An 18,718-nucleotide genomic window follows, 5' to 3' on the forward strand; every position below is an offset into this window, starting at 1 on the left:
TCAGAGGGCCGACACAGACTCTATTGCTAACCAGTGTCACCTGTTTTTGAAGGGGAAAAGTGTAACATCGTTCTTTCTTTGAATTTCTTTACATATTTGGCCTCCTTTGTGTTTTACGGTTTTCCTTTTTTGCTGTATTTGTCTGTCTTCTTGAAGGACATGAATTCATTTCTTGAAGGAATTTATTATATGTGTCAATAATTAATTACATTTTAAATTAAATAAATAAATAAATAAATAAATAAATAAATGTGTCTTTAATTAATTAACTAACCCTCTGGGTTTCTTCAAAATCACTATCCTTTCAGCTTGTTCTTGGCCAAAAGTGTCCAGCAACAGATTAGGTGTGTAATTTTTATAATTTTTTTGTGGGGTTTTTGTGCTATTTTTCTGCATACATTTTTAAACTATAACATCAGTTCTTTTTATAAATATAAAAAACCCTTTATTTTTTACATTTTTAAACCTTGAAACACCAGTTTGTTTGTACAATGCACTTGTTGGAAGACAACCTCAAAACTCACTTTCATATATTTGCATTGCTACTGGATTTTCTTGTATTATTAATAGCAGAGTCTGGGACGTGTAATCAATTAACATCAACAGTGATTTTTTTTTTCTATTGTTATTTTTGTGCAGGGAAAGCGAAATAGAGCAAACTTTCTCTCAGCTTGTTCATTTGTAAGTATTCATAAACAGAGAAAATCATAAAATCCCATTTTCTTCCAAGTAATACATGCAACCTGATTTATTTGTAACCGTCACTGCAACTACAATTATATCAATAATTAACAGTATCAATGATTTTTATGCATTAATATATTTTTGCACAGTGACAGAAAAACTCCCACTCGACTTGTTCGTGGCCAAAAATGGCCAACCTGTTGTTTAAATTCACAAAATGCTATAAAATTCAAATATATTAAAACATATTTCTACTTTCATTGACTTGATTTTTTAAAATAAGAATCAGTTCTGGTCCTTAAAACCAAAATTTCATTCAAGTTCAGAATTTTAACCCTTTCAATACCAGTTAGATTACATAAATGTAATGATCTACAAAGAGATAAAAACCATAAAATCCCTATTTTCTTTTTGCAAATAGCTCACTCTTTCTTCACTCCCACATGGGGCGGCAGCTGAGGTGAGTTTCTGTTTGAGTCTCCTGAGTTCATGTAACGTTTTGAGTTCCAGAGTGACTTAAATCACACTTTGTTTCCTTTGTGAATCAGCAGTCCATGTGTGTCTTTCCCTACTGATTATTCAAATAAAAGGAGAAACCTGTGATTGATGACTGTTCATTCTCATTCTGATCGGATGAACCCATGATGGTAACAACCTCCAACCTCCTCTGAGCCTTCCTTCAAAACAATTATATATGCATCATTACATTTTTGTGCAGTGAAGATAACAAGAAAAACTCCCTCTCAGGTTGTTCATGGGCAAAATTGGCCACCTCCTGTTTATATTCCCAAAGGGCTATAAAATTGACAAACTTGATTTATTAAACTAGCACCAGTCATTGTCATGAAAACCAAAATATTTTTTAATTTAGAAATTATAGCCTTCAAACATATATTTTAATTTCCAGCCTTGAACTTTCAGTTGGAAATTCAATTCTACCCATCTGTCACACAAAACTTTCTCCACTTATGTTTCTACTGAGATTTCTAAAAACACAACAACAATGATAGGGTCTCGGATTCGTTTAAGGGAATCGTTTAACGTAGTATTGCATGGCAAGATCGTCTCCTTTCAAACAGAACAGAAGGAGTAAATACATGTTTGTGGAAGTGGTTAAATGGCCTGCATTTGTATAGCGCTTTACTCAGTCCCTAAGGACCCCAAAGCACTTTACACTACATTCAGTCATTCACAAACTGGCGCCACCGGGCCCTCTGACCGCCACCAGTAGGCGAACATGGGGTTAGTATCTTTCCTAAGGATACTTGGCATGCAGCTAGGAGGCAGCCTGGGATCGAACCACCGACCTTCTGATTAGTGGCTGATCTGCTCTGCCACCTGAGCTACAGCCACCACCAGGTTACTAAAACTATACAAAAGCTTACAAAAGCAATTACACAATTATTTGCAATATTATCATATATAAGAATGAGTGGGTATTTATATCTCATTTAAAAAAAACTCACAAGCATAGTAAAAACCTGGCTATAGTGACAACCCTGCTGTCAAACAAAGCAGGTGAAATTAGGTAGAAATATGCATGAATAAAGAAGCTTCCTACGCAGCACAGTAGACTGAATTTGTGAATGCTGCCAGCAGCGCTGAAGTAGAGACTAAAAGTAGTCAAATTCATTATCCATCTAGAACTGACACATCAAAGTCATTTTACACCACGGGCTGCATACAGCCCACTTTGGTCTGAAGTGGACCGAACCAGTGAAACTTGATAAATGTGTAAAATTACAGAAAAAGTGCTTTTTTCGCACTTTTTTCTATTTGGTATAGATACTTTCTGTAGTAAATAGCAGAAAAACTGAAACTATTTTGTCCAGTGGGCTGGATTAGAGTCTTTCCCGAACCGATTCTGGCCCCTGCGCTTTATGTTTGACACCCCTGAACAGCTCATCAGCAAGCAGACCCAAAGGGAGTACGCATTTTGACAATAAAAGAAGCCAGGTGCCTGCTCGCCTGTGTCCGACACTATAAACACCACTCTCCCTGCGATAAATGTTAGGCATACGTAGGTACTACACACTGCACACATGACTCACATCACTGTATACAGATTCCCAAGATGCTATCTGTCTTCTCTCCTACTCTGGCCCAGGAATGGCCCGACTGCTTCCCTCCTTTAAGGGTAAGACTGTGCCGTGATGCTGACACTTTTCTTTCATCCCCAAAGGATGTGTGCGTGTGTGTACTTGAGAGTCTTGACAAGTTTCTCTCTTTGTCGTGGCTTCAAGAGAAGGCATCCGAGTGCAGTTATTTACCCTGATTGAAGACTTCATGTGCTTTTGCAACATCAGTGTTCAATCATGAGAAAGTGGAGAGGGGACGCAGTTTCCTGCCCCCAACTGCGGGGTCTAGTTTGGTTGTGTCAACACTGTCCAAGCCTGTGGTCAGATCAAAAGCCGTCTCTAGTGTAAGGACTACAGTTGGATATTTGGTGTCCAAAAAGATCCCCACTTCCTTTTTCCCATACCCTGACCCATCAGCTCCTCGACCCCGAGCAAAGCTGGATCACGTGATCTCAGTGGTTCGACTCATCAGAGGCTTAAAATGAGTTTTAGCGAAGCAGGAGCGGCACCAAGCTTCAGTTTTTGGATGTAACCTGTCATGCTTTAGTGCTCTGCACTGATTTCAGCTTGTGGTTAATGATGCAACCTTGCCCCCAGCTGAACCAGCAATGACGTTACACTTGAAACTCTGTCAATTTTCCTTAGGAACAGCAGAGGGTGCTGTTGTTTACTAGATAATCAGGAGACTTGCTTAGACTCAACATGAACAATCTGCATGCTTTATGAACTGGGTACAGCTTATCACTTATCGTCTGAAGAAACAAACAGTACTGTATTTTCTTTTCTGACACCGTGTCCTGATCCTTCTTTTTTAACTGGCAGCTAAATGGTGCTTCTTCTTCTGCTTTTTGTTGTTTAGACAGACGCTGTACTCCTCAGAACATTAGTGATGGGTCAGTCGCGAACAAAATGGCTCTTAGAGCCGGTTCTTTGACGTGAACGACGCGAGCCGACTCCTTATCGCGAGCCGTGTTTTTTTTCCTTTTCTTTCTCTCAACCTCTCTCTCGCACTTTTTTCCCGCTTCACTCCGCATGCGAGCCTTGTGCTTTACGCTGGGAAGAGGGGGGAGGGGCAGTAGTTACACTCAGTAGCACAGGAACAGAGCAGGAGGGAGAGAGAGAGAAAGAGCCAGGGACAACAACGTCACATTAGAAAGGTATAGTAATCATCCACAACTATTTTCAGTTGCAGATGATAAAGGATTCAGAAAGTTTATTCATGCAGGCCCATATGACAGAGAATATGCATGTTCTTTTTGTTTTCACATTATAATTTATATTTAATTGTGTTGTGGTTTGTAGTGTTTTGTGTTGTTTCACTTTAAATTTGTAAAAGGAAAAAGCTGAAAATTTAAATAGTTAAAAGTTGAAATGTGAATAGTTAATTTTTGTATTATATGATTTATTTATTACATTTTATGTGGAGTAAATAAAAGTATATTTACGGTGGCCCCTACAGACAAAGCACATACAAACTCCAAATCACGTACAAACTCTGAAGCACGTACAAACTCCAAAACACGTAAAAACTCAGAAGCACGTAAAAACTCAAAACACGTACAAAAGACAACAGAAGTGCTCCAGGATGCTAGGCGCAGTGTTGAGCTTTTGTTACCTAGTGGCTACACAAGCCAGCAAGTACCAACGACTGGATTTGGTGTGTGGTAATAACAGGTAAATGAACTTTTTAAAAAAAAATTATTTGACTACATTTTGCAATGTAGTCAATGCTTGTGTATAAATACACAAACAATACACATATGCTTTCATGCTTTCAATTGTGTAATTTAGGTGATCTAGGTAGCTCTGTTTTGGAAGTTCAGTTCATGCTAGAAATGTGTTTTGGAGTTTGTACGTGTCTTGTCTCTAGGGGCCACCGCATATATTTATGTATAAACATATATAAATAAAACCACTTTTTTTTACATTAGTAATTCCTTTTGTGCATAATTTTATATTATTGTTAATAATAAATTAATTAAAGCAACAAAACAACCTGAAGAGCCGGTTCGGAGCTGAAAGAGCCGCATCTTTTTAGTGAGCCGAACCGAAAGAGCCGGTTCTCTAAAAAGAGCCGGAAATGGTAAATGGCCTGCATTTGTATAGCGCTTTTTCTAGTCCATAGGACCCCAAAGTGCTTTACACTACATTCAGTCATTCACCCATTCACACACTGGCGATAGCAAGCTACATTGTAGCCACAGCTGCCCTGGGGCGCACTGACAGAGGCGAGGCTGCCGGACACACTGGCGCCACCGGGCCCTCTGACCACCACCAGTAGGCAAACACGGGGTTAGTATCTTGCCCAAGGATATTTGGCATGCAGCCAGGAGGAAGCCTGGGATCGAACCGCCGACCTTCTGATTAGTGGCTGACCTGCTCTGCCACCTGAGCTACAGCCACCCCGTTGAAATCCCATCACTACAAAGCAGCAAGACAGAAACAAATCTAGATCTGACACTATTTAAACCATCCGAACTGTCCATATTGAAGAGGATTTCTCTCAATACAAGGTGAGGCTTTCGATGTAGGAAGAAATTTCTAGTGCTCTAGAGTGCTCTAATCTACTCTGGTTGTCAAATATTCAGAAGCATATCTATCATTATACCAAAACAAGTTCAAATAAGGCCCACTTGATGCTGTCATTTTAAATTTCTTATTGGAGACTTATTCGGACCTCCTTTTTGCAGTAGTTTAGGAGCATTTAACTTCAAGTTTCTTTTACATTTGCTTTGCTGCTGGAGGATTCTGGCTACCACATAAGGGGGAAATGTAACATAGTTAAATAGATTGCAGGGATGCTCCAGTTTGAATTGGTGTTTGATGTTTTTTTTCTTTGACTTTTTCATTCATTGGATCAATCAATAATTACCTCAGTGTCACTTCTTTGTATTTTATGGTTTTGCTATTTGATCTTATTTATCTGTTTTCTTGAAGGATATAAATTCATTCCTTTAAGGAATTAATTATATGTGTCAATAAGTAATTACATTTTGATATAAATAAATAAATGTGTCAAAAATTAATTAATTAACCATCTGAGTTTGTCAGTCATTACTTTTTACGTCTTTAACCCTTAAAACACCAGTTTGTTTGTACATTGCACTTGTTGGAAGACAAATGCTACTGGATTAATGGAAGAGTCTGGGACATGTAATTGATTAACGTCAACATTGATCATCTTCTATTGTTATTTTTGTGCAGGGAAAGCAAAATAGATCAAACTATCTTTCAGCTTGTTTGTTTGTTCACAAATTGAGAAAATCATAATATGTTTTCCGAAATAATACATGCAACCTGATTTATTTTTAACCATCATTGCAGCTACATGTATGGGAATAATGAACAGTATCAATGATTTTTATGCGATATTATATTTTTGTGCAGTGACAGCATGATAAACATGCTGAGAGAAAAACTCTCTCAGCATGTTCATGTTGTTTACATTCACAAAATGTTATAAAATTCAAATATGGCTAAAGAACCAAACAGGACAGGCAAAAACAAAACAAAAAATTTTCTACTTTGCCTGACTTTATTTTTTAAATTAGCACCAGTCCTTGTTGTGAAAACTAAAATATTTTTCAAATTCAGAAACTACAGCCTTCAAATACCAGTCAAATTACATATTACTACTAACTTTTTAGGAAAAATAGCAATAAAGTTCCAATTTTTTCACCATGTAATTGATAAAAATTCATATTTTTTTCACTCATCATTGCAGGTCAGCACCAGTAACAGTAACGATGCCTTTTTGGCATTATTTCTTCTTTTGATGAATAAAAAAAACAAAAACAAAAAAACAAACTCCCACACATAGCGTGTTAGTGGCCAGAAATGGCCATTTAATGACCAAACGACCACTACGATGAGCAAAATTTGTATTTCGGTGTGTGTGTGCATCCTCATTAGCAGCAGGATGTGCTAACCACAGTAGCGTGGTCTTTGTAGGCACACTTCCACAGCTGGAGAAAGTGGCTGCTGTTCTAATCCTAAAGGTGCACCTTTTGCACCTTTTTCTCATTTTGTTGGTGGGCTGTGGGTCACACTCTGATTCAGACTACTGTATCTTGGGATCAGTGGCAGAAGCGACTGATGAGCATCGGGGACAAAGCTATCTTGCAGCTGCTGAGGTTACCAGCATGCACCCCTCTTCTGGGATCACTCTTCATTTGTAGATTTTAAAGGACTCCCACTCTTGTGAAGTGGTTTCCATGGGACAAAGGCATTATATTCCAAGACATCCAGGAGATTGTAGAAAAAAAGCTAGCAGCCAGCAGCTAGTTTTCCTTCAACAACTCAAGGTGCCAACATCCTGCCTAGGTCATCCACACTGGACAAGCTGGGGAGGTAGCTTTGCGTTGCTTCCCCGATTGTGCCAACAAGAGCCAGTTTTCATCTGAGGAGTTTCTGTGCCAAGGTGAACCCCTTTCCCTTTTTTACTTTTAATCCCCACAATTTAATCCCCACATTTGTGAAAGAAAAGCAAAACACTTTTTTTTGAAAAGTCTGTAACAAAACCATCAAATCTGATCAAGGTTATTTAAATGCTGCAAAAGAAGAATGGATTGGAAAAAAAAAATACATATCCTAACCTTAATTACTGGGGGAGAATAATGAATGATGCTCATAGTGAGTAAAAAGTAAACTGAGTGCATTTTTTAGACAGAGATTCACTTTTAATGTGTATGTATAATATAATACAGATACATAAAAAACACTCCCAAAACAGAATAAATTATTACAAATAAATTATTACAAAATATTAAAAAAAGAATATAAAAATGGAGGCAACTTTGCCTGTGGTAGAATGTATACAATGTATGAAAAAATCTTTACTGCAGATACTAATTTTGTGTTGTAAGATTTATGACTTTCATGCTTTCATAGTGGTACTTAGGAGAGCTTGACATTTTCTCAGGTGGTATCACACTGTAAAAAGTTTGAGAAACACTGATAAGTGTATGTGTGCTTTTGGAAAACATTTAAAGCTGCAGTACAGAATCTTTGAAACAAGCTTAAAACACTTTTAGAATATAAACAGAGCACTCTGCTTCTCTTTACAGCTCCTCACTCCACCAGGGCTGTTTGGCACTTTCTGATAGTGTGCAATTGTGATGTACGTACTGCGGCAGTCATACAGACAACTGGACGGTCCAAAAGTTGGCCTACCTATTACTGGCTGAAGTTTTAGTAGAGTTGTGGCTGAACCACATAAAAATATATCATTAATTTTAATCTCCACAATCAATGATAATTCCATGTGTTCCATGTGACTGGTTCTCAGATAGTTTTTTTTCTGCGCTATACAAGTCTCAATCACCAACATATACAAGCACCAGTGTTTTATATAGTTCATATGGTTTTTGTTTTATATATGTATTTTTAAAAACTAATTATTTGACTTACATGCTGCCATGGCTCACGCTGCAATGCATTCTGGGTAGCTTGTTCAAATGGGTTGCACTCAGAACCCTGAATTGAAGAATTCAGAAGAAACTTCTACCATCAGTTTTGCTCAACTTCAAAGCCACAGCAATGATGAGAGATCCACAATGTGCTAATTCATGTCCAGTGCTCTTACATTCAGTCAATTGGCTGCAGCTGCCATCTACACCTTTAAATTACATTCTGGTTTCTACAAGTCCTGCTGAAAAACCAGTGTCCTTTTCTAGCTAAAGCAGGGGTATGAAACGTATGGCCCGCGGGCCGGATCAGGCCTGCAAATAGGTTTAATCTGGCCCCCGAGATGATTTTGTAAAGTATAAAATTGAGATGCAATTTTTCAATAAAAGAAACTGCTGGGTTCTGGCTACCTTTACCCTGGGAGCACAGGAGCAAGCTGGACCTCTGCTGCTCCCACCCGAGGAACTGAAATGGGTGCAGGAGTCAGCAAGGTCACAGTTGCCCTCACCTGGGGAACCAGAACAGGCACAGGCAATGACTGGGCATCCGCCATACCCACCCGAGGAGTTCTCATGTCTGTCAGATTTATTATATGGACGTGGTGACAGTGTAAAGACAGCCTGTACTTGTGATTTTCAGACAAATTTTGGGAGCCGTTTTAACATTGGACTTTGTGGAAGAGTTGGATGGAGGAAGCTGTGCGTTGGTGACATTTATAAAAGAACCATAACATCTACTACAATAATAACAACATTGGATGAAAGAGGGCAATGATGGCTACGTTTTGAGGGTAAAATGATGGCTATAGACCGAATGCTGTGGACACAGCAGCAGTTGAAAGAGAAGATTTTAAGATCAATTTTTCCCCTGCTTCCACTCTAGCAGTTGAACTGTCTCATTCTAACCTCCAACATTCCGTCCCACACACACCCATTATAGACTCTGAAACGGATGAAAAAAGCATGAAACTTAAACTGGAACTGAAGTAAAAGTAAAGAGGATAATAAAAGATAAATACAAGCTGAATAGTTCAATGTCTTGGCTTAATTTTAAAGTTTGAATGGAATCTGTCGGTCAAGGTATGTGGAAGTAGTTGGAGTTGAAAGAGGAGTAAGTCGAATGAGAATCTGAAGATTCTTCCATTGAAATACACTATAGATTTTTGCTGAATAAAGTTGAATAATTTAAAAAATATATAAAAGTTAAAAATGAGAAAAATACAAGCACACATGTCCAAAAGAAGATGAATCTAATGGTGGTTGAATGGGTTTTCTAAGTTGAAAAGTGTTGAAGGAGATACAAAAATGTAAGGAAGATGAAAAGTAAATATCACCCCGAATACCTGTTTCCCCCGGCATTATACAAGAGGTCCATGCGACAATATTTAAAACTGCCTTTGTTTTGTTTTTTTAGATTTACAAACACAGGAACACGTGAGATCAAACGCCAAACACATGTACATTCTGTTCCCTGCCATTGTGAAACAACAGCAGAAACTCTCCGATCTGCTCAATATTAGATGGTAGTAAAGCGAGATCAACTGTCGCAAGCCCTATCTCAAAACAGCTTGCATTGTCGTGCAGCAGCCCCTGAACCTCCGCATGTGAAACCCCATCGGCCTCTTCGTACGGCACCCTAGCTGAAGACGGTATGTTCTTCAGAGTGATCCGGCAAAATAATAGAAAAATATACATGTTTACCGGTTTCTAATGTAAGTGTTGTCTTTTGTGTGTTTCAGAAACATGCCAGCTAAAGGCCCTCTGCAGTCTGTCCAGGTGTTTGGACGTAAAGTGAGTAAAAATGTGCAATTTAATCCACGTGTGGGGTTGCGGCTAACTTGTCTTGCTAGTCGTAGCTGTAATGGCTGATATTAAAAGGTGGTGGGCCTCTGATTTTACACTGCAATTCCGCAGTAAATAAGCCAGTTTATATGGTATTTATAACATTAAGTAGTAATAATACTTTCATTGAAGCTTGTAATTACTGTTCGATGTGATGTAGGTGCTACACACCGGACGGTTTTGCTTTTCTTTAGCTTACCACGCTAGCCCTGGTGCTAGTGTTAAGTTTGGGTTCTGAATGACAGAGTTAGCTCAGGTTTATCCTCATACAGTCAAATAGAACGTATTTAACCAAACCATTAAATATCGCTAATCCGTCACATCACCTTGAAATGCGGAGTTGCTGTCACCTTGGATTTTAAATTGAATCTCGATGCGTACAAATGAGCGGAAATTAAGAGTTAAACATTACGTCAATTGTGTATCACCAGATTGAACACGTTTGTATGTGCCATAGATTTACTCATTTACTTCGCCATGTTCATTTTCCACAGTGGGTTTTCTCGTGTCATTTTATTTTTTATATTTTACTTTAATTGAGCGACAACAGTTTGTGAAGCCTGTCCCCACCCGATGAAGTCGTGCATCAACTCCTGATGTTTACAGATTTGACTAAAGCTGAAGAAACTTACTTTGTTTTAGTTTAGTTTTGTAAATTAACCCCCCCCCCCAAAAAAAGTACAATATATTAAATTCAGTGGTATTCATCTGAACTTTCTGTTGCAGAAAACTGCCACAGCAGTTGCCCACTGCAAGAGGGGGAATGGCCTGATCAAGGTGAACGGCAGACCCCTGGAGATGGTGGAGCCTGCTACGCTCCAGTACAAGGTGAGTCCTAACAAGAGAGGTGAACATGAGTGATGTAAGTGGTCGTTATTTAATTTTGTGCACATCAAATGATGTCACAGTAGAGCGTGAAAGCTCTTTCTTCAGGCAGTTGATGTTGGACATTGTACATATGGGATTGATTTTATTTTATTTTTAATTTAAGCATAAATCTAGCTGCATTGGAGTTGCTTTTGGTACTTACAGTTGCATGTGTATATTTTAGAATACTATATGTAGAATTCAACAATTTTAAAATTCAGTTTTAAAACGATAGAAAGGATTTCCTTTTGAGAAACATCAATGACATAAATTTGACATCAATATGTGATTCTTTTTGTAAGCTTTTGGAGCCAGTGCTCTTGCTTGGTAAGGAGCGTTTTGCTGGAGTGGACATCAGAGTCAGAGTGAAGGGTGGTGGACACGTCGCACAGATCTATGGTAAGCAAAGTATTTCCTCTCTATAATTTTGCTCATGATGTTTTATGATTAGTGTTGAAAAAAGGCTCTGAATATCGACATGTTCTTCTCTCTCAGCCATCCGCCAGGCCATCTCCAAGTCCCTGGTTGCATACTATCAGAAGTGTAAGTAATGAAGTTTTTTTTTTTTTTTTTTTTGTACAAACATCACTCTTTTGTAAATAGGCATGTTTAGAGTCACTCCAGAGTACTACACATAGGTGAGAAGTGGAAAGTATTTGATAATCCCATGGTGCATTTCTTCTTAATAAAATCGTAAACCGTAACACAGTACAGAAAATTTGGTTACAGTTAAATACATTAGAACTTTTCTGATTTGACAACTCCAGGCTTTTGAATGCTATGGTAGGTTAGCCTACTGCTGAGCTATTGGTGTTTGCTCTATGCTGCATAAAACTGGACTAAGACTGACTATTTAATTGTTTGCATTGGAATTGTTGCGTGATCATAAGCAGTGGGCTGAGCTGTGAGATAGAACTGCTGTGTTGTGCTCACTAGAGCAGGTCATTGTCAGCATGAACTATTTTTGAGATTCACAGGAAGGTATTTCAGAAGCAATCTAGAAGTGGCACACTACTTCACTAAAAATATGCATCTATTCTAAGTCACTTCACAGAGTACATGAGCAGGGCAGGAAATCAAAAATAAGATGACTTCTATCATCTGGTAAATTTTTAAAAATAAAATTCCCCCCGTGTGTGCAAATTTCTCTGCTTTAGATACTTGAGTACTCGTCCATTCTGCAGTAACTACTACTTTTTAAATATGGGTTTTGTTGGACATAACACACATTTATAAAGGAGCTGTGAGAGTAGAAATGAGTTTTTATTGATCTGATTTTTGTATGTATTGATGTACAATTGTCTCTTGATGACTAGGAAAGATCAGGGTTGCATTGTGGATATGAAACAGCTGGAAATTCTGTAGTTCTAACAAGTTCATAATAAATATTGAAACGTAGCACAAGGAAAAAGTTACTGCAGTTATGGAAATCTGCAAACAGTCGAACCAGTGAAGAACATTTGGCTAGACTGCATATTACTCTGAATCTTAATCTGGACTAATCTGTATTTGTTTTACTGCAGATGTGGATGAGGCCTCCAAGAAGGAGATCAAGGACATCCTGATCCAGTATGACAGGACCCTGCTGGTTGCCGATCCACGTCGCTGCGAGTCCAAGAAGTTCGGTGGACCTGGAGCTCGCGCTCGCTACCAGAAGTCCTACCGTTAATCCCCGTGTACATTTTCATAATAAATTGGAGGAACAAAGAAAACAAATTTGTGATTTTATTTATTGACTTGCTCTGTTCCACGGTTATCACCCCTGGTTATTGTCATCTTACAACTGCTCCACTGATTTGTTTTGGTTGCTAGGCACCTGCAGCCACTTTCTATTCACAATAGCTCAAGTACATTCAATCAGTGGGAAACAATATCACAGACGATTACCTATGTGCAGCTGCATTTGTTTTTGCTGACAGTCTCTAGTACTTGTGATGTTACTCAATCTGAACCATGGCTCTCATATTAGGTAACTCTCTGAAGCTACCAACAGTATTTACCGCTAATGTGGTCACAGAAATTACCTGCAACTATTGCATTTATCCCAGTCGTTTGCTATTTACCACTGGCCTTAACTATTTAGTAGTGCTAAGTTCACTACATAGGTCTTCAGAAAGGTTACAGACTGTTTAAACAGCAGAAATGTTTATGTTTTGATATAAGAAAAGGACACCAGATAATATTGAGAGTCACACTGATTAGCTGTGTGATAACGTGCACAGACTGTAAAAGATGCAACTTGTAGAAAGTGAGTGAAAATGTGCCTAAAACAGGCATGTATTGTAATATCCAGCAGGGGGCGACTTCATATCAGAATCAGAATCAGAATGGGTTTATTGCCAGATGTTGAGGTTTACAACATTAGGAAATTGCTGCGGTGCTTCAGTGCAGACAATAAGAATTAAAGTGCTATGTAGAAAGAAAGATATGTGCATGAGATATACATGAGATATATACATGAGAATAAGAATTATGAGTGCTACGTAGAAAGATATATACATAGGTTATATGGATGTTAATGGCAAAAACAGGGAAATGCTTCCCTTTTCTTTTGGGATGACTTGGTGGTCTTAAATCTGATTCAATATCACATCTCTATTTAAAATTCTATGGACATGGTTGAGCCTTTATATGGGTGTGCAGTATCAATGGCTGCAGGACTCTCCTAGAAAACCAGCCATAAGCAAAAAATATTAACAAAGAGCATAATGCTTCCAAATCTCTCATTGATTAACTTGGTGTGTAAAAATGTCTAACTGGACCTTTATGTAACGCCTTTTTGGGCCTTACTGATAATTTAAAGCAGTACAATACCAACACAAAGCATTATTAATTAGGCGAAACAACCAAATGTGTGATGCAAGATAATTTTTTGTGTGTAATCTTCAGCCGTCAAAACGTTAAGAAAACAGAAGACGCATGAAGACACCAGGAGACAATAAAATACAAAAAAAACCAAGGGCCAGTTTTTATTTCTGCATTCCAAGATGTTTGTGTTCTTTTTGTTTATAATTTTTATACTACAATTGTAACATTCCAATTGTAGTATTGGAATTGCAACATTCCACCAGTAGATGGTGCTATAGCACATTCTACTAAACCAATGGTAAAAGCATTGAAAAGTAACACATTTCTCCCCTCTACCACTAAAAGCCCCGAGAGAGTGTTCAGCTGGTCAGAAAGCATCATATAGCTCAGATAATATGCAATCAGTGAATGCATAGAGAAGATTATACATTACCAGTTTTTGCCAGCATGATGCCACATATGTTGTCTTGCTTGGAAAACTGATTGTCAGGCTCCGGTATTTCTTCTTAATCTAAATTTGCTTTCCCCCTCTCCTTTTGTCTCTACTGTGTAAGTAAATACTCATGCAAATGTTGATTATTGTTCCAGGCCCATGCTGGTTTGTTATTAGAAATGAGATATTGCGACCCCACAGTGTGTCCCAACACTGATTTGATGAATGCTGAACAATGAAGCCCGGCTCTGTGTGCCAAAATTTCAGATTGCATTATCCTGGGTGGTGGTTTTATTGTAATTTTGCAGTCTTATTTACTGTGATAAGAATACCCTGCGCAGTCAATTTACATGGTGCCTGCTTCTCTGTAGCCAGTTTTTGTCCGGGACGGTATTTTTACATAAAACTGCAGCATTGTTTCCTCAGGTTGTGTTGACTGCTTGTTACTGCTATCTGTGTTTATTCCTTCCCGCCAGCGCCGATGCACAGGCACACCCGAGTCTTGCACAGCAACGGGAGCATGATGAGCTGAGCTGAGGCCCAGATGTTGTTGGCCTCTCTGTAGGCAGTCAGCAACAGTCGTTCCCACTCGGAGAGCTCCCAGAGGGGATCAGGCCTGTTTATAGCCCTCCAATAATCAACACAGCAGGGAAGCCCACTCCCTACTGCTACTGTTGTTTACTACTGTTTATTTTCTGCCCCTGCCTGCAACCTCACCTCTGAAGGCCATAATGTTACATCAGGGACATACTGCACCTGTGGAAATGGCTGTTTTCTGAAATGCCTGAGAACACAGACTAACCTAATGCAGTTAATGCAGAAAGCTGTAGGGAACAGAGGTGGGAAGAGGAAAATGCTGGGCTGGGATCAATGTTTGCACCTGATTTCTCTCTCTCTAATGGCAAAATTGGTCTCCATCTCTGGTTTTTCCACAATAATGTGTATACCGTGCATAACTGTTTAAATAGACTGCAAAGGGAAGAGTAAACTGTCATAACATAAACTACTTTTCATACAGTAAGTTGTGAGAGTGGTTCCCGAGCTTATTTTATCTGCTGTTCTCACAGAGGCCTGTTGGATGTATAAAAAAATAATAATATTAATAACTCCTCAGTAACACTTGAAGCTGAATCTGGACTCCTTTCATCTTACTTCTCAAACTCAATTTTAATCCTTCACTTCCAGCACTGTCAAAATGTTTTTCTTTTTTGTCCTTTGTTGAACTTTGACATTTCACATCATCCAACTTTAATATAAGGCAAAGATAGCCTGAGTAAATAAAACAAAAAAGCAGATTTTAAATGATGATTTCATTTAATAAGTGAATGAAAGGCTATCAAAACTTTCAGGTATACTTGAGAGTATCCTAGCATGAACAGACTGTTTAAGGTCATCCCCAAAGCATGTAAATCAGATTTAAGTTCAGACCTTTAGTGATTCACTCCCAAACTACTTTCTTTTGTTTTTCTCCTTTTTTTTTTGGCCTTCACATACAAAGTCTTGGTGGTGATGATATTTCTATGTACTGGTTCTATATTGAGTGGTAATCACATCTGCTTTTCATGCAGAAGGTCCTGGGTTCACTCCCCAGTGGGACAATTGACAAGAAATATACGCTTTCTTTGCTGGCTATATATATATATATATATATATATATATATATATATATATATATATATATATTTGTTGTATTAATACGCTTCAATCTGTCAAAAATGGCTTTACTAAAGTGGAATAAATCATTTACTAATGCTTTATGTACTTGTGAAAAACAGAGTTGTATTATGAGCTTTATAGACTGTCAAACATGCCCAGCTTCATTACATATTTCACTTTAAATTGGACGAATGCTTACAAAATGAACACAACAACAAATCATAAATCAAGTGACGACTAGCTTTCTACATAGTGAGTTTATTGTATTGTGCTTTGGCTTTTTATATGGTCTACGCTTAGCCGTGCAGAATCCAAACCTTTCATAAAGGTTTAGGATTGCTAATGACTTTGTTGTGCACGGTTATCTATTTAAAAATGGTATATAATGGTTTTAGTAGAGGTGCGTGTAAAGGCAAGTAATCCATGCATGGTTCCAGAAAATTAAGAAAAGGAACTGAATTTTCCTACAGTGTGAACTTTATTGTAATTTTTAGCGCACAAAGTATCACATAAAGCAAATGTGCACTATGTTGGCAGCTGTATTGGTTTGTTTTCCCTCTTTTTAACAAGCTCTTGCTTTGATTCAGTTACACTGCTGTGAATCTGATTCTGCGGTTATTTACAAACTGAAGGACTGTGATGGTAAATTAAGTAAATTCGATCCAGAACACAACAGGTGTCTGAAATATTTTTGCACAACAGTTTTTTATGAATCTTTTAAATTGTGTAATTGAGCGTGTGGGGTTTCTTCCTTCATGGCCCAGCACTGACGCACACAGACACACACACACACACAGTGGAGCCTACCACCTGCTTTTCCTCTGTTAACACCTCTGCCTCGCTAGGTCTCCAAATCACACCAACACTGAGGTGTTAGGCCAGGATGCATTTTGTCATCACTTGCACTTTATGCCCTCCTCTCCTCGTGACGCCTTTTATGAACAGACACACACACAGTGCAATTAACACATGGAAGCATATGAATGCACCCAAATGTATGCTTAGAAAATCGGCTTCAAGCCTAGTTTTTGGCATTTTTTCTGGAAATGCAAAAAACAAAACAAAACAAAAACAAAACAGCAAGCCAAAAGATGGAAAACAAAAGTGAAGGATGTTCGTCCACTGCTCTCCTTTCTCTTCCTGTAGCAGTCACATCCTTGTCCAGTCTTCTTCCCTGAAATGAATAAACAATTGTTTGAGGGTTCCAGAGGCTGAAGATCAGGGACTGTGGCAGGCAGCAACAAATGTTGGCTTCATTTTAGATGAAATGCTGTCCAGCCAGGCAACACACTGCTGTTTGGGCTGAGAGTGTTAATGAGGGGCTAGGTGCTTATCTGCTGCATTGTCCTTGAGGGGAGCCGATCTCTGTTTGGGTGCATGTAAAGGCAAAGATTCAGTAACACCACAGCTTAAATTCTGCTATAAACTTCTCTGTTTTTTTGCTTTGAGTTTTATTTCTTTTATGCTGCGTAAAACTTTTAAAGAACTCCCATTTATTCCTTTGTGACTCAAAGAGTGCAAAAACAAAAAACAATTAGCAGTTTTTGGTTTACCAGTTTTGATGGTCGCTGAGTTAGTCACCCAGCTTCCCAGATAGATCCTGTAGATTTTATTATTTCATAGTTTGTGCTTCTGTAAAAAAAATGTCAATTTAAGTGATTTGCATTTTGTTGTTTTGACATCCATTTAAATAAATGACATTCAGAGGTCTTAATTTGTGATTTTTTTTAAAATTCCAGTAGATTCCTACGTCCTCTTGTTTACAGTCTTTATGATAAGCAAAGCTAACCAGCTGTTTGCTATAACTGCCCATCTCTGTGTCTGCACCCTTAGCCAGCACCATAAACTGTATAAAAAGATGGCCACCACCAATCGGTTCCTGTTTTTAGCATCTAAGCTTTTGCCATTTTAATAATAGTGAGAAAACCCCAACAATTTGTTGAACAATGAGCAAGCACTTGTTGACAGTGGGAAGATAAAACTCCCTATTAACAGGAAGAAACCTCCAGCAGAATCAGGGCATTTCCCCCCTTTAATTAAGAAGGAAATGAGCTAGACACACATTTTACAGTTTCACTACAGCAATTCATACTGTAGATAAAATAAATTCTATAAAACATTTAAAATAAGACTATCCTTAAACATCTACATTAATATTAAGCAATTGAACACTAAGTATGTTTACCTTTAACACTTTAAGTTAAATGTACTGGAGTACATCCTAAGGACATTTACATAGACATGTAATGCTACTTTCACTAAAGGAAAACACTTAAAAAAATCCACTGCCATTTGTCATTGACCAGTAATAGTAAATATTTATAGAACAACTATAGAAATAATAATATTTTACAATTCTTCAGGCAAAGCAGTCTAAGCAGAGTGTAGAAAGATGCAAGAAACTGTCAACATACATAAAATATTGAGAGAGAGCATATTGTCATATTGTGTTTTAATATTCTATTTAAACAGTGGCTAACCTGCATCTTTTCCCTTCTTTTAAAGGAAGTGGTGATGATTGCATCTGCTTCTTGCCTTTCTGCAAAATCAGAACACGCCAACAACACATACCAAGTTCACTTCTTGCAGCACTAAACAGATGTGCTGTGTGCATATACTTTATACATGCAGTTTCCCCTAAAGACGTTTAGCAACACTGTCTTGGATCAGTCAATAGAAACTCGTCCTGCAACCAAAAACATTCTTCAAAATTCATCATCTCTTATTTAAATCAGCCAACCTCCTTAATAGTGTTGTCTCTTATATATGTTATACATTTCTCCATAGAGGAAGACAGCTGTAGGATAGCATCTTGTAGTGGAGCACCACATACAAGTATAAGTTGGACTTTTCACACTTGGGATTCAGAAACTACAGCACCTTCGACAGGAAAGTAAGCAAATCCTTTTTGGTTATAGTTTAGTATGACTTATGAAAATTGTCAT

The 18,718-nt window shown here is 38.1% G+C and overlaps 1 protein-coding gene across 1 annotated transcript; it reads left to right on the top strand.

Annotated features, from left to right (window-relative positions):
• Nucleotides 1–9,752: 9,752 nt before the first annotated feature.
• rps16 (ribosomal protein S16) lies at nucleotides 9,753–12,584 on the top strand. Its single transcript, XM_085375584.1, has 6 exons — nucleotides 9,753–9,816; nucleotides 9,907–9,958; nucleotides 10,736–10,837; nucleotides 11,179–11,275; nucleotides 11,372–11,419; nucleotides 12,400–12,584. The coding sequence occupies exons 2-6, from the start codon at nucleotides 9,911–9,913 to the stop codon at nucleotides 12,543–12,545; spliced, it is 441 nt and encodes a 146-aa protein (XP_085231710.1). The 5' UTR covers nucleotides 9,753–9,816; nucleotides 9,907–9,910; the 3' UTR covers nucleotides 12,546–12,584.
• Nucleotides 12,585–18,718: the final 6,134 nt, after the last annotated feature.

Source organism: Diplotaxodon limnothrissa, linkage group LG17 (genome assembly GCF_057381915.1).
Source record: "Diplotaxodon limnothrissa isolate DT_005_m linkage group LG17, D_limnothrissa_male_GT1.1, whole genome shotgun sequence".
Taxonomy (NCBI): domain Eukaryota; kingdom Metazoa; phylum Chordata; class Actinopteri; order Cichliformes; family Cichlidae; genus Diplotaxodon; species Diplotaxodon limnothrissa.

What these genes read in the sequence shown, in the direction of transcription:
- rps16 (XM_085375584.1), top strand. Translation starts at nt 9,911, where the DNA reads ATGCCAGCTAAAGGCCCTCTGCAGTCTGTCCAGGTGTTTGGACGTAAA. An exon ending in CTGCTACGCTCCAGTACAAG is followed by an intron (nt 10,838 to 11,178) that starts GTGAGTCCTAAC and finishes TCTTTTTGTAAG; the next exon opens with CTTTTGGAGCCAGTGCTCTT. An exon ending in GGTTGCATACTATCAGAAGT is followed by an intron (nt 11,420 to 12,399) that starts GTAAGTAATGAA and finishes GTTTTACTGCAG; the next exon opens with ATGTGGATGAGGCCTCCAAG.